General features: G+C 39.0%; 1 protein-coding gene across 2 annotated transcripts in view; it reads left to right on the forward strand.

The window, feature by feature from the left end:
• The window catches only part of cadm4 (cell adhesion molecule 4), a 284,937-nt gene that overhangs the window by 232,918 nt on the left and 39,007 nt on the right, over window positions 1-13,012 (forward strand). For both annotated transcript variants that reach the window (XM_088326717.1, XM_088326716.1), the window contains exons 3-4: window positions 5,207-5,494; window positions 10,944-11,105. In XM_088326717.1, the coding sequence (XP_088182843.1) occupies window positions 5,207-5,494; window positions 10,944-11,105 (450 nt within the window). The remainder of the gene's footprint in view (window positions 1-5,206; window positions 5,495-10,943; window positions 11,106-13,012) is intronic.

The following is a 13,012-nucleotide window of genomic DNA, read 5'->3' on the forward strand; positions in this document are numbered from 1 at the left end:
TCTGGCGTTTTTCTTTTCATTAGTTCCTTTTCTAGCCATTCTTTTAAGACGCTTGTCTGCAGGTATTGGTAGCCTTTATTGTTAGCTGGCCGACTTCATCTTTCAGTGTTACCTACATTCCACAGTTGCTCATGCAACCCAATCTAGCCAAATCCCACAATTCAAGCATCTGCCAGTTTTTTTTCAACAGTTTTTCTCTGTAGCCACTCATGTTAGCCACATGGCTGCATGCTATGTCTCGTCGAGAGCCACTATTGTTTGCTACTCCAGCTTCATCTTTCATTGTAACTCACTTTCCACAATTGTTCAGACAAGCGAATGTAGCTGAGTCACAGGATTCATGCATCTCGCACTTTTTTTCTCCTGTTTCCTTCCCAAGCCACACTTGTTAGCAACTTACATAGACGCTAGCGCTGTATCTCTGTGTGGTGTGGAGGCTGCAGCGCTACCGACTGGGGTAGTGTGAGGAGGGTAACGAGGACAGCAGAGAAAATAATCGGGACTACACTTCCCTCCATTCAGGACATTGGCCAGAAGCACTGCCTATCCCATGCTAAAAACATTACCGGGGACCCCTCTCACCCCATCATGGACTGTTCACTCTGCTAGCCTCTGGGAAGAGGTACTGCAGTGTGCGGTGCAGGACCACCAGGCTCCGCAATAGTCTAGTCCCCCTGGCCATTAGACTGTTAAATGGTCAATCTAACATATAGTTAACTTAAATCTAAACGGCTGCTAATCTGACTTTTTGCACTACTGGCAGTTTTTTTTTATAGCTTGCCACTCCTTGCACATTGCTCTCTGCACTATTGTAATTACAGCGTTATTGTTACAGTGTTATTGTTACTGTGTACCTGACTTGTTAACCTGACTGCCCATTTTGCACATCTGGTTAGCTACTCTTCTTGCACTATCGGCACTATGGTAAAATACTATACGTAGCCAAAATACAATACAACATTATTTATATCTGTACATTCAAGGAAACTGTGGGGGTCAGATGCATCGACATTTCGTTCTGTATACACGTGTACTAGAATGACAATAAAGTAGATCTGAATCTGAATCTGAATCTGAATTGTTATTGTAAGTTTACCCATATAAATAAAACTTAGACAGTCTTTCCTCTGTTTCATTTTTCATCACGATCCGATACAATTGTTCACAGCGAGTTAGCTTCCAGGCAAATTTTATATCCATCGCCTCTCGCGCTTTCTGTCTTCTTTAAACGTTAGTATATCGCTCGTTCCACTAACGTGCTCGGCACGCTCGCCAAAGTGACTCGATTCATTGCAAAGACTCTCGGCGACAGAAAAGATCAGGGTTAAACACTGGCACGTACGAGCCTCGCCGGGAAAAACGAACGATTCGGTTGTCGGCTAGCGGCGGCTAGCTTCCGTCCATCTGCCGCTAGCGCCCGAAGGCCAGCCAGTGTGTTTAACTGTCCAAACAAGAGCATTAAATTACAGCTCCAGTGGCTTCTGCTGCCATTTTTTTTCTTTTGTTTTACGAGAGAGGAGGGCAGCTAGCTTGCGCCGCGGGGTGACGGCGCTGACCAACCGGACGACGCTAAGCATGCTAATGAGAATGAGAGTATAAAGACGGACTCGGCGCCGTGACATTTAGTTGCCATTTAGTGCAGTGACAGGGGTCGTTTTCCGACAACTGCCTGGTTTCCGACAAGCTAAATTAAGTCACAAAAAACGTTAATCGCTAATACAACGTTCACTGTTGAGTGTTTGCATTGTACGCTATTTTACTTTTTCCTTTTTGTATTAAAGGGGATAATGTGCTACACTTTTTATTAGTGATAAGTGATTTATCAGTGATGTCATTAACCATTAGCCACTGTGTTTGTTGGACTGGCTAGCATCGGATGTAGCGTCATGCCAGTTGTGCTAATATACTCTAATTGTTTATTTAGTCATCAAAGGTGCTCAAAATCGTTCTGTAGATAGTAATTACAAATTTATTTTGTTTCAATTTCTTTTAATGAGTTTTTAGAAAAAGTTAGCCACTGCGTGTGCAGAGCTAGCTAGTGTCAGATATGGCAACCTGCTAGTTCTGCTGATTAAGTTTATAATGTCAATTGATTTAAGTAATCAAGTGTTCAATATTTTTATGAGGTGAATGACTCAAAAATTCATTTAACTTTTTTTTACAATTTAGTGTCTTTTAGTTGTTTTTTTTACAATAATTTAGCCACTGCGTGTCATTAAGTCAAATTTTCTAGTTGTGGTAATACAGTTAAAGTTGATTCTTTAAGTGATCAAAGGTGCTCAAAGTCTTTCAGTCGGTGGTATTTATAAATTTTATAGCTTCAGTTTCTTTTAATTATTTTTTTTAGAATTAGCCACTTCTTGTGTTGAGCTAGCTAGTGTTAGATGTAGCAGTGTGCTAGTTGTGCTAATTTAATTGTATTCATTTGATCAGAAGTGTTTTGAATATATCAGTAGATGGTTCCTTGTTGTAGATTACAACTCTTTTAGCTATTGGTGCTAGGTTACCTTAAAATAATAAATTGAGATCTATTTTAGTTGATTTCTTTTGACTTTCTTTATTTTATGTTTGTTGACGTCAGATGTAGCATTATGCTAGTCACGCTAATTTGTTTTTTATTACGTGATCAGAAGTGTTTCAAATATTTCAGAGGATGGTTCCTTCTTTTAGATTACCAATTTTTTTTAGCTATTGAAGCTAAGATCCATCCATCCATTATCTGCACCGCTTATCCTCATTAGGGTCGCGGGGGTGCTGGAGCCCATGAAGCTAAGATACCTTATATTAATAATTATAGATCCATTTTAGTCAGTGTAATTTGACTCTTTTTATTTCGTTTTGTTGACGTCCAATGTAGCAACATGCTAGTTACGCTAATTTAGTTTTATTTATGTGTTTGGAAGTGTTTGAAATATTTCAGTCGATGTTTCCTTCTTGTACATTACAAATCTCTTTAGCTATTGATGCTAAGCTACCTTAAATTAATAAATTGAGATGCGTTTTAGTTGATATATAATGACTTTCTTTATTTTATTTTTCCTGCTGTCAAAATGAGCAACATGCTAGTCACGTTAGTTTAGTTTTATGTATGTGTTTAAAAGTGTTTAAAATATTTCAGTAGATAGTTCCTTCTTATAGATTACAAAACTCTTTAGCTATCGATGCTAAGATACCTCAAATTAATCATTTTAGATCAATTTTAGTTGGTTTATATTGAATCTTTTGATTGATTGATATTTTTTTTTTGAGGTCACATGTAACAACATGCTAGTTACACTAATTTGGTTTTATTTGAAATTAGTTAATAATCGAGCTAGCATCTCAACTTGAACCTGTACATTATCTTCCACTTGCAATTGTTCTATTATTTGATTTTCTTCTCCGCCTCGCACAAAAACTAATATCGGCGACCCTCGGGCAACAATGCCAAGCAAAAAGAGGGAGGCGGGGCTAAATGTTGCCATCAATATCCAATCGAAAGGGACGACACAGAGCCAGTGGTGCATTGTGGGTTGCCTTTGTTCTTTTTTTTTTTTCGTTGTCGCGGCGGACAAAACGAAAATTGTCGCAGATTTGCTTCTTGTAATCTTCTTTTGTTGCGGCGGCGGTTATTGTTCGTCTTTCGATTTAACCTGCCGCCGACTCAGTGGAAAGTGTTGATTCCTCACAAAAAAAGTGTATTTGCTTATTCCATCTATTTGAAAGAAAACGTTTTTTATTATTATGATAATGATTCCACGCCAAGAGTTTCAAAGACTCAGGAACAAAATAACAATTTGGAGCAAGTTTTAGTTTTCAGAAAAAAGTTGAAGTTTGAACTGTGTAACTTTTTTTTGCTGGACGTGTCAAAATGGGGTAATGCCTTGATGAGGAGCTGAGAAAACACAAACATTTCTTCTTTTCATCGTGTTCTTCTTCTTGTTCTTTGCATGATTCTTCTTCATCTTCTTCTTTTTCCTTCTTGTTGTTCTTTTCTTCTTTCTATTGCGCTTGTCCTCCTCCACCTCCTTTCACTTTTCTCATTTTACTTGTACTTCTTCTTCATGTTCTTTTTTTGGTCTTCTCTTTCTGGTTCTTTTTATTCCTTTTCCTCTGTTTTTTATTTATTTTCTTCTTCTTTTCCCTTTCTGTTTTGCTCTTCTTTATTTTTCTCATTGTTCTTTCCCTCCTTTTGTTCCTACCGTTTGCTTCTCCTTCATCTTCAAAGTCTTTCTTTTGTTCTTTTCCTTCTATTCCTGCCCTTTTTCATTTTTTTTGTTCATTTATTTCTTCCTCTCATTCTTTTTCTCCCTTTTTTCATAGTTGTCATCCCTCCCCTGCTACTTATTCTTTATCTTCATGTTCTTCTTTTATGACCCATTCATTTTTTTTTACTCTTTATTTTTTTCAATTTTTCTCTAATTTGATCTTGTTCTCCCAGCTTTTTTGTTCTCCTTCTTGTTATATTCTTTGTTCTTCTTCTTTTTCATCTTCTGGTTCTTCTTTTCCTTCTTCTGGTTCATCCTTTTTTTCATTGTAGTTCTTCCTGTTCTTCATCTTTTCCTTTACTCGTTGTTCTTGACCTCTTTCTTATTTTTATTTCATTTCTTCATCTTCACATTATATTAGCTTTTCTTTGTTTTCTTATACACCTCCTTCTTCTTACTCTATTTTTGTTCTTCTCATCCTTCTCCTTTTACTTCTCCTTCTACGTCTCTATGTTCTTCTTTTTGAATTTGTCTTTCTTCTTGTTGTTCTTGTTATCTTAATTCTTGTCCTTCTCATTTACTTCTCCCCCTATGTCTTTATGTTCCTCTTTTTGGTCTTTCTTCTTCTTCTCCCTTTTCTTCTGCTTTTCTTGTTCTTTTTGCTCTTATTTTTGCACTTTGTTTTCTTCTTCTACTTCTTTTCCTTCTACTTTTCTTTCATTTTATTCTTATAGCTTCTTAGTCTTCTGATCATTATTCTTTTGTTTCCCGTTCTTCTTTGTCTTATGTTCTTCTTCTACCTGATGCAGTTTGTGATTTAAGTTTATGCTATAGCTGAATTATTTGATGTTTATTTCAACTACTGGGAAGCAAAATGCAATTTACTTTCAAGGTTTTTCCGATTATTAAAAGACGATTTGGCGACTGTCTCAATCTTTTAAAGTGAGCCTGATTTCATTGAACGTAAAATGACAGAAACGCAATGATATGAAATGTGACTATTCCCACACCCCTTGCAGCCCTGAAGGACGAGCGTTTCCAGATGGTTCTCTTCACCCCGCGGCTTGTGCGCATCACGCTGACAAATGTTAGCGTTTCGGACGAGGGCGGCTACTTCTGCCAGCTCTACACCGACGCTACCCACCACCAGGTGGCCACGCTGGCCGTGCTGGTACCCCCGGAAACGCCCATCGTGGAGGTAAAACAGGAAGCGGTAGAAGGCGGCGAAGTCGAGCTCAGCTGCGTCTCCGCCAGGAGCAAACCGGCCGCCGCCTTGAGGTGGATGCGCAACGGACGAGAGATTCCGGGTGAGCTTTGTTTCTATGGTTATCAGGTATTTGCTTCTCTCTTTAGCATCATTGAGAGTTTTGAGACCTATAGTGAAATAATACAGTACAAAAAAAGAGAAGTAGAATGGCCTTTATCAGCTTCAGCAAGGGCAGAATTTTGCTCCACGCATTTCTGTATAAACCAAGCTTTGTGTCACGTTTACCAGGTTTTTGCTTCTCCCTTTAGCAACTGTTAGGAATTAAATATTAAAATGTATCGTTTACCAAATTGTTCGAATTAGTTATCTGACTCCATTAAACAAACACAACCTACATTCACCTATCAATGCGCGCTCGTTTCTTGATGGAAAAGATGGACAAGAAACCGGCATTTCCACACGGGGGCAGATTTAATTTCTTAAACAATTTAACTAAGTGAACTCCATAGAATATGGCCGAATTAGCCAAATTAGTGTCGCTTGAGTTTCTGTCAAGCCTCCTCTTTCTCGTTTTCCTGCTTCTCTTCTCGGACCATGTTTTTCCGCAAGCTGGTGTGCCGGCTCCTCCCATGGGCGTGCCAGGGAAGCCCCCACGTGGGCTCCACCTCAGAGACGAGCGTCCCGATTTGTGGACCAACCAATACAGCTTCTGCAAACAATACCTGCCGTCCTGCGTCAGAGTCCTATTATCAACAGAACTAGACAAAACATTCCACATTCGGATCAGCGTGACCTGTCATTGAACTTAAGCCTACTCGGTGAAAATCTTCATTGCACACAATAAATGTAACTTGTATTCAATCGTATAAAATCTTTTACTGTCAAATGTATAAAATCCTTCACAACACTTCAAGCTTTTGGACCCATAATGAATACAGTACCAAAAAATACAAATAGTGATTAAGGGCTATACAAATAAACATGACTTGACTTGACTTGACGATTGTCTTTATAGTAATTGATAACAACGTAAAACGAGATTCGAGGTGGTACTCCCGGATCAACTTGTAGTAAAGACTTCAAAGAGGAAAAATAGTGCAAAGATATTAGCCGCAACATATTTCCAAAAGCAAGGGTCGATAATTTAAATATGAATTGAATATTTTTCTATATATCGGCAAAGGTATATAGTTCATTTTTCTTGATAATTTCACGTCTTGGTCATTGTAAGCCTTGCCTTCATGGTTATCACGTTTTGTCTCCTCTCTTTAGTGTCACATCAGCCTTCAGACCTTAGCGAATACAGTGAAAATTAGAAGACTTATAACTGTTTTCTTCATTGTCATTAGCAAGGGCCGCAATTTATTCTTCGTATTTCCTAATAATCGCAAGGTTCGCTTCCATGGAAATCATGTGGTGGCTTTTTCTCCTAGGATCACTCCTGCTTCGGGACCCTCGTTGATAAATCCATTACAAAAACTACACTTGTCCAATCGCAATTGGAATCAGAATTGTCTTAACGTTCATTAATGACAACCTAGTAATCATTACTTACAAGATTAGGCGTAGAACTCCACGATTATCATGTAATAAAAGACATAATAGAAGATTAAAAAAATATTTGGAAAAAAAGTGTTTGTTGAGTGGGTTACATTTTAAGTGAATATCAATAATAACAAAAGAAGCATGAATTATAAAGCAATGCAGTGCCTTAGCAGCAACTGATTTCAATAATAAGAATCGAGGAATAAAATGTTCTTCTATTCATAAGCAGGGTTGGGTAGGGTTACTTTAACTGGATTACTTTAAATTACTTTTGGATTACTGCAATTCCAAACATGCTAATAAAAGACAAAAGAAACTAAATATGAATACAATTATGACTCACAACACGTGGTAAGCTTTCTTTCCTGGCTTTGATCTCTTTGATCTCCGGCAAAACTGACATAAAATGCGACAGAAACAAAATGAAAATAAATCCAAATATCTTGCCAACATCATTTTGCCGTTTCAAGTATTCCGTTACTCCCCAAGCCTGCACAAAATTTAGTAATTTTCATAAGCAAGATAAAAATGTAATTTCTTCATCATTGGAAGCTTTGTTTCCTTGGTTATCATGTTTTTGCTTTTCTTTTTACATTAGGTCTTGCTGCTTGCTAACAAATGCAGGACAAAAAAAAACAATATTGTATTGTCAATTTTCTCACTCAAAGCACACCAGATTCTGTAAAGAATGGCGAGAAGTCAAGTCTTAAAGGGTTGCACAGACTACTGACTACTGCAAACTATAGACTCTTATTACACCATCCCCTGATCTAAAACCGACATGAGGGCAAGGAAAAACTCAAAAACCTCAACATGAGGAAAATGAAGAAACCTTGAGAAGGGACCACACATGAGGTTATCCCTCTTTCAGGCTGACCAGGCTGCAACAGATGTTGCAATGACAAACAAAAAAAATAAAAATAAAATATAAATGATGAAAGTGTAATATAAAATGAACATAAAATCAAAAGGATGACCAGGTTTCAACGGATGTAGCATGAACAAAAAATACACAGATATTGTCAACATGAAATATAAGTCATTCATAAGCCTTAGAATAGAAGAAGAACAGAATAGATTTAAACAGTTCCACTGAGGTTGCAGATCGAATCTCAGAGGGCAAGTTCATCAATGGTGATCGTATTGATTCTACCTTTAGCATTACTGCAAGTCTAGGGACCCAGGCCTAATCAATTTGTGTTTTTCACACAATATTCTGAACTGAATGAAGATAAAGGCATTGTGAAGGGGATTATTTGCCAATGGCATACAGTGGGACCTCGCTACTTCGCGCTTCGACGTTCGCGGCTTCAGAGCTTCGCAGCCTGTAATAGTAAAAAAAAAAAAAGTTTGCAGTAGTCAGTAGTCTGTGCAGTCCTTTGAAGGGGCGTCGCTACTTCGCAGATTTTTCACTTTTTGCGGGGGTTTTCGGCGGACGCGGGATAAGGCGGCCGGCTGGATGGGACGGGACGGGGGTGCGCGGCGTGGGTCACTCCCGGGCCTTGCGACGGAGCGAGTTCGGCGGACGAGGCATCACACAACACGACGCGAGAAAAAGGCGGCGGGCGTGATCGGGCTACCCCCCGTAACTGGGGGGAGCCCGCTCGTCCGATGACCCCAGTAGCGCGGCGCGACGACAGGCGGCCGTCGGCGCGTGGCGGGCGAAAGGCGGCGGACGTGCGCGGGACCCCCGTAACTGTGTCGGTGTTGTGCGTATCGCGCCCGAAAGTACCCGCGCCGTCGTGGGAGCGACCAACGGCACCAGCAGTGCGGCGCAAGTGTAAACCCTGTCGTGAATTTGTCTCCGATCGTCCCGGGCGGACGTAAGATCGACCAGCTGTACGACTCTTAGCGGTGGATCACTCGGCTCGTGCGTCGATGAAGAACGTAGGTAGCTGCGAGAACTAATGTGATTTGCAGCTGCGATTTGCTGGCAACCAGTTCAGGGTGTCCCCTGCCCACTGCCCGGAGATGGCTGGGATGGGCTCCAGCACCCCCGCGACCCTAATAAGGATAAGAAATGCATAGATGAGATTTTTTTTTTTTTTTTTTTTTTTTTTTTTGAAGGTGCGCCGCTATTTCGCAGATTTTCACTTATCTCAGGTGGTTTTGGTCCCCATCAACCGCAATAACCGAGGTCCTACTGTATCAGCATTTTCTTGGTGCCGTAAGCCAAACCAATTGCAGACACGCATCTTATATGCTGACTTGGCATCTTCGAGACTCATCTTGTCCTATGCACAAACACTGAAACGTTGATGTAAATACATCTTATTACACACCGTAAAGTGGAAACACCGTAAGACGGTGGCTGCCGTATCCCGGGGTCTACAGTATTAAACACTATTGCTTTTCGGTCCTAAAACTCTTAGCTCCATTGTTGGGGACCTATTTTTAGTCCTAATTTTTATCCTTCAGTTTAAAAAACAAAGAGGTGGGGGGGGGCATGTCAAGCAGTTCATGATAGGCAGGTCTAATTTGCACCTGCAGACCCCATTTAGTCTTTTTGAATGCAAATATCTTCCAAATGCCCCAAAGTGGGGACCACGAATCACTCATTCCACAGCGGGGTCCCTGTATCCCAGGGATCTCATGTATTTGATCTTCAAACTACTTGAAGTTAAAAGATGTTTCCAGATGCAAATCACGACTCGTCAATTTTCCAAGAGGGGCGGGGGGCACTCGGCAAGAACCACAGCCAAACCCCCCCGTACGACTTCACCCTCAACCGTCAATTTCCTCATGCTCTCACGTGCAGACGTGATTCATCATTCATCCTTTCCATGAAATATAAATCCTCGTCGCTTTGCCTCATCTTTCTTTCATATCTGCCTCTTAGCCATCAAGTGTTTTCACACATCCTACCATCACTCACTGCTTCTTCTTCCTTTGGTTCATCATCTTGTTCTTCTCATCCTCCTTTTTGTTCTTCTTCTTCCTCATCCTCTTCTTCTTCTTTCTTGGTAGTTTTCTTCTCTTCATTTTATTCCTGTTTTTATCTGTCTCGTTTTTTTCTTTTTCTTGTTCTTCTTTTTCTTTTTCTGATTCTTCTTGTTTTTCTTCTTGTTTTTCTTTTTCATCTTCTTTTTTCTTGTTCTATTCTTTCTCTTCTGGTTACTCTTCTTTATCTTATTCTTCATCTTTGTTTTCTTGTTTTTCCTTCTTGTTCTTTTTTCTTCTACTTCTGATACCTCCTCTTTTTTTTCCTTTTAATCCTTGTTTTTTGTTTGCTTTTTCTTATTTCCCTCCATTATTTTCTTGTTCTTCTATTTCTTTATCTTGTTTATCTTAATTTCCTTCTTCTTGTTCTGTTTTTTTCTTCTTTCTTCCATCCCTTTTCTTGTTCTTTATCTTTTTTTCTCCGGTTCTTGTTTTGATTCTTATTTCACTTCTTCTGGTTCCTCGTCTTCATTTTATCATACTTTTATCTTCTTGTTCTTCTTGTTTTTCTTTTTCTGGTTTCTCTTGTTTCCCTTTTGATTTTTCCAGGGTTTCTTCTGGTTCCTCTTTATCTATTCCTCATCTTCTTTCTGGTATTTTTTTCTTCGTTTTGTTTTTCTTTTTGCTCTTATTCTGGCACATTTTCCTCTTATTTTTCCTGCCTGCTCTCCCACTAGGTCTCACTATTTTTGTTTTGTTTTTGTCCTTCTCCCCCTCCTTAATGTTGTCCCTTTACTTCTTCTTGTTCACATTTTTCTTGTTCTTTTTTTCCTTCACTGCATTCTATTTCTACATTCTCGTTCCATTACCGGTATTTCATGCCCTTTCTTTTTGTTGTTCTGCTTTTCCTACTTTTAGTTTTCTTTTTGTTCTTTTTCTTTCTGCTTATTCTACCCCTCCTTTTTCTGCTTCTTTTCCTCTGCATTCTACTTCTTTCAATCCCTAAAACTCCTGTTCTTATTCACCTTTCTTTTTTTTGCTCCTTCTTTTCCTTCTTCCTTCTGTCTTTTGCCTCTTTTTCTTATTCCTTCTCACTTTTCACATTTTTCTTCTCCTCTTGGCAGGCGTGGTGTCACAGCAGGACAACGGCAAGACGGTGAGCGTGTCGAGCACGATTCGCATCCCGGTGGAGAGGAAGGACAACGGAGCGGCTTTGAGCTGTGAGGCGCTTCACCCGGCTTTAGCCAATCAGAAGAGGATCCGACACTACCGCCTCGACGTCTTTTGTGAGTGACTGCTTCGATTAATCGGAATTTCCTGTCGATTATTCGGTGAGGTTTGATTTTTGGACGTTGTGAACTGAAGAGTTTAATTGAAGAGGATTGATGGTTGTTTCAAGATTTTCACCATGAAGGAACTGCCGGTTTTGTTAGCGTTTTGTGTTAGCGCTGATTTCCACGCGCTAGCTAGCTCGTTATTGGTTCCCTAAAGGAGCCTCTTCATGTGTATCGTTTTATTTCGTGTTGTTGTTCTTTATCCTTTTCTTATAGTTACTCTTGTTCATATTTTTGTGTTTTTCCTCTTCATCTACTTCCTCATTTTCTTCGTGTATGTCTTCTTCTTGTTTTTCATCTTTTTTTTGTTCTTCTGTTGCTTCCTTTTATTCTTCCTTTTAATGTCGTTTAATTTCTTCTGGTTACCCTTCCTTATCATCTGCTTTTTTGCTTTCTGTTCTCCTTTTTGTTCTTATTCTTTTCCTTTTTCTTATTATTTTCTGTCGTCATTTTTTTCTTCTTGTTCTTTATTTTGTTTTATTTATGTTCCTTATTCAATTTAATTTCTTTGTCTTTTTAATCTTCGTGGTGTTCATTTTTTTCTGGCTACTCTTCATCATTTTCTTCTGTTTCTTCCATTTTTCTTCTGGTTCTGCCGCTCTTTTTGTTCTTCTTTTTATTTTTCTTCCAGTCACTCTGCATTCTTTTTTCTTCATTTTATTTTCTTCCTGTTCTTCTTAATATTCTTATCAAACTTACTGTCTTCTGGTTCCTTGTCCTCATCTTCTTTTTTTACTTGTTTTTATTCTATTTAATATGGTTACTCTTCTTCATATTTTTATACCTGTTCTTTTTATTGTTGTTCTTCTTTTGCTTCATTTGGTTCTTCTTCTTCATCTTCTTCCGGTTCCTCTTGATCTTCTTCCTTTTGTTCTTCTTACGATTCTTTCCCTTCTGGTTACTCTTCTTTGTCATGTTTTTTTTCTTCTTGTTTTTTATTTCCTTCTTATGGTTCCTCTTTATCATCTTGAATTCCTTCTTGTTCTTCTTTTCCTCTTCCTTCCAGTTCCTCTTCTTCATCGTGTTCATCTTATTCTTGTTCTTCTACCCGATGTCGTTTTTTTGTGTCAGCACTGATTTCCACGCGCAAGCGAGCTCGTTATCGGTTCCCTAAAAGAGCCATTGTTGTAATATTCCTTGGCTGAATGATTTAAAAAGCAATAGACGATTCCATTTGTATTTGCAACGACGATGCCGGCAGTCATTTGCGTAAAGACGGGAAAGCTCGTTTTTCATCGTTACCGCAGCGACTGTTTACAGGCCGACGGTGATTCTGCGCCCGAGACGCTCTCATTAAAAGCCAATCGGTGCAGATGTTGCCGATTTCTACCACATTTTTTTTGTTTCCTCTGTGGGTCGAAACACGGCGCACTCGGCGAACCGGGTGCCGTCAATAATCGGCCTAGATTAATTACTCTTCCTCTCCTTCTCTTAAGACCGATTATATCGATGCAAATCTACACAAGTTTCGGTTTTTATTTATTTATCGGGAAATCTGTGACAGTTATATAATCTTTTCGATGACTAGATATGATATCGGCAAATATGGAGCACTGTGAAGAGTTATTTTTAGGTTATTAGTTCAATACCACAACAATATTTGTCAAACCAAAATGCAGTCACAAAGCATTGAAGTGAGAAAATACCACGTAGATAATTGTTTGGCACATCAAGGTATGATTTAGCATCAATGTGTTGCTAGTACCTATCTCGGATAAATATTGCTACCTTGTACATAGATATACCATTAAAAATGGAGTCTCGGTGGATGTTCTTTATCCTCAGAAAAGAACTGCTTATATGACTTGCGGCAATAGGTCTCCTTAATAAAATCTAGAAAAATATTCGTAAAAAAATTA

The sequence above is a fragment of the Urocampus carinirostris genome, chromosome 2, assembly GCF_059441175.1.
Source record: "Urocampus carinirostris isolate Australia breed hairy pipefish chromosome 2, RoL_Ucar_1.0, whole genome shotgun sequence".
Taxonomy (NCBI): Eukaryota; Metazoa; Chordata; class Actinopteri; order Syngnathiformes; family Syngnathidae; genus Urocampus; species Urocampus carinirostris.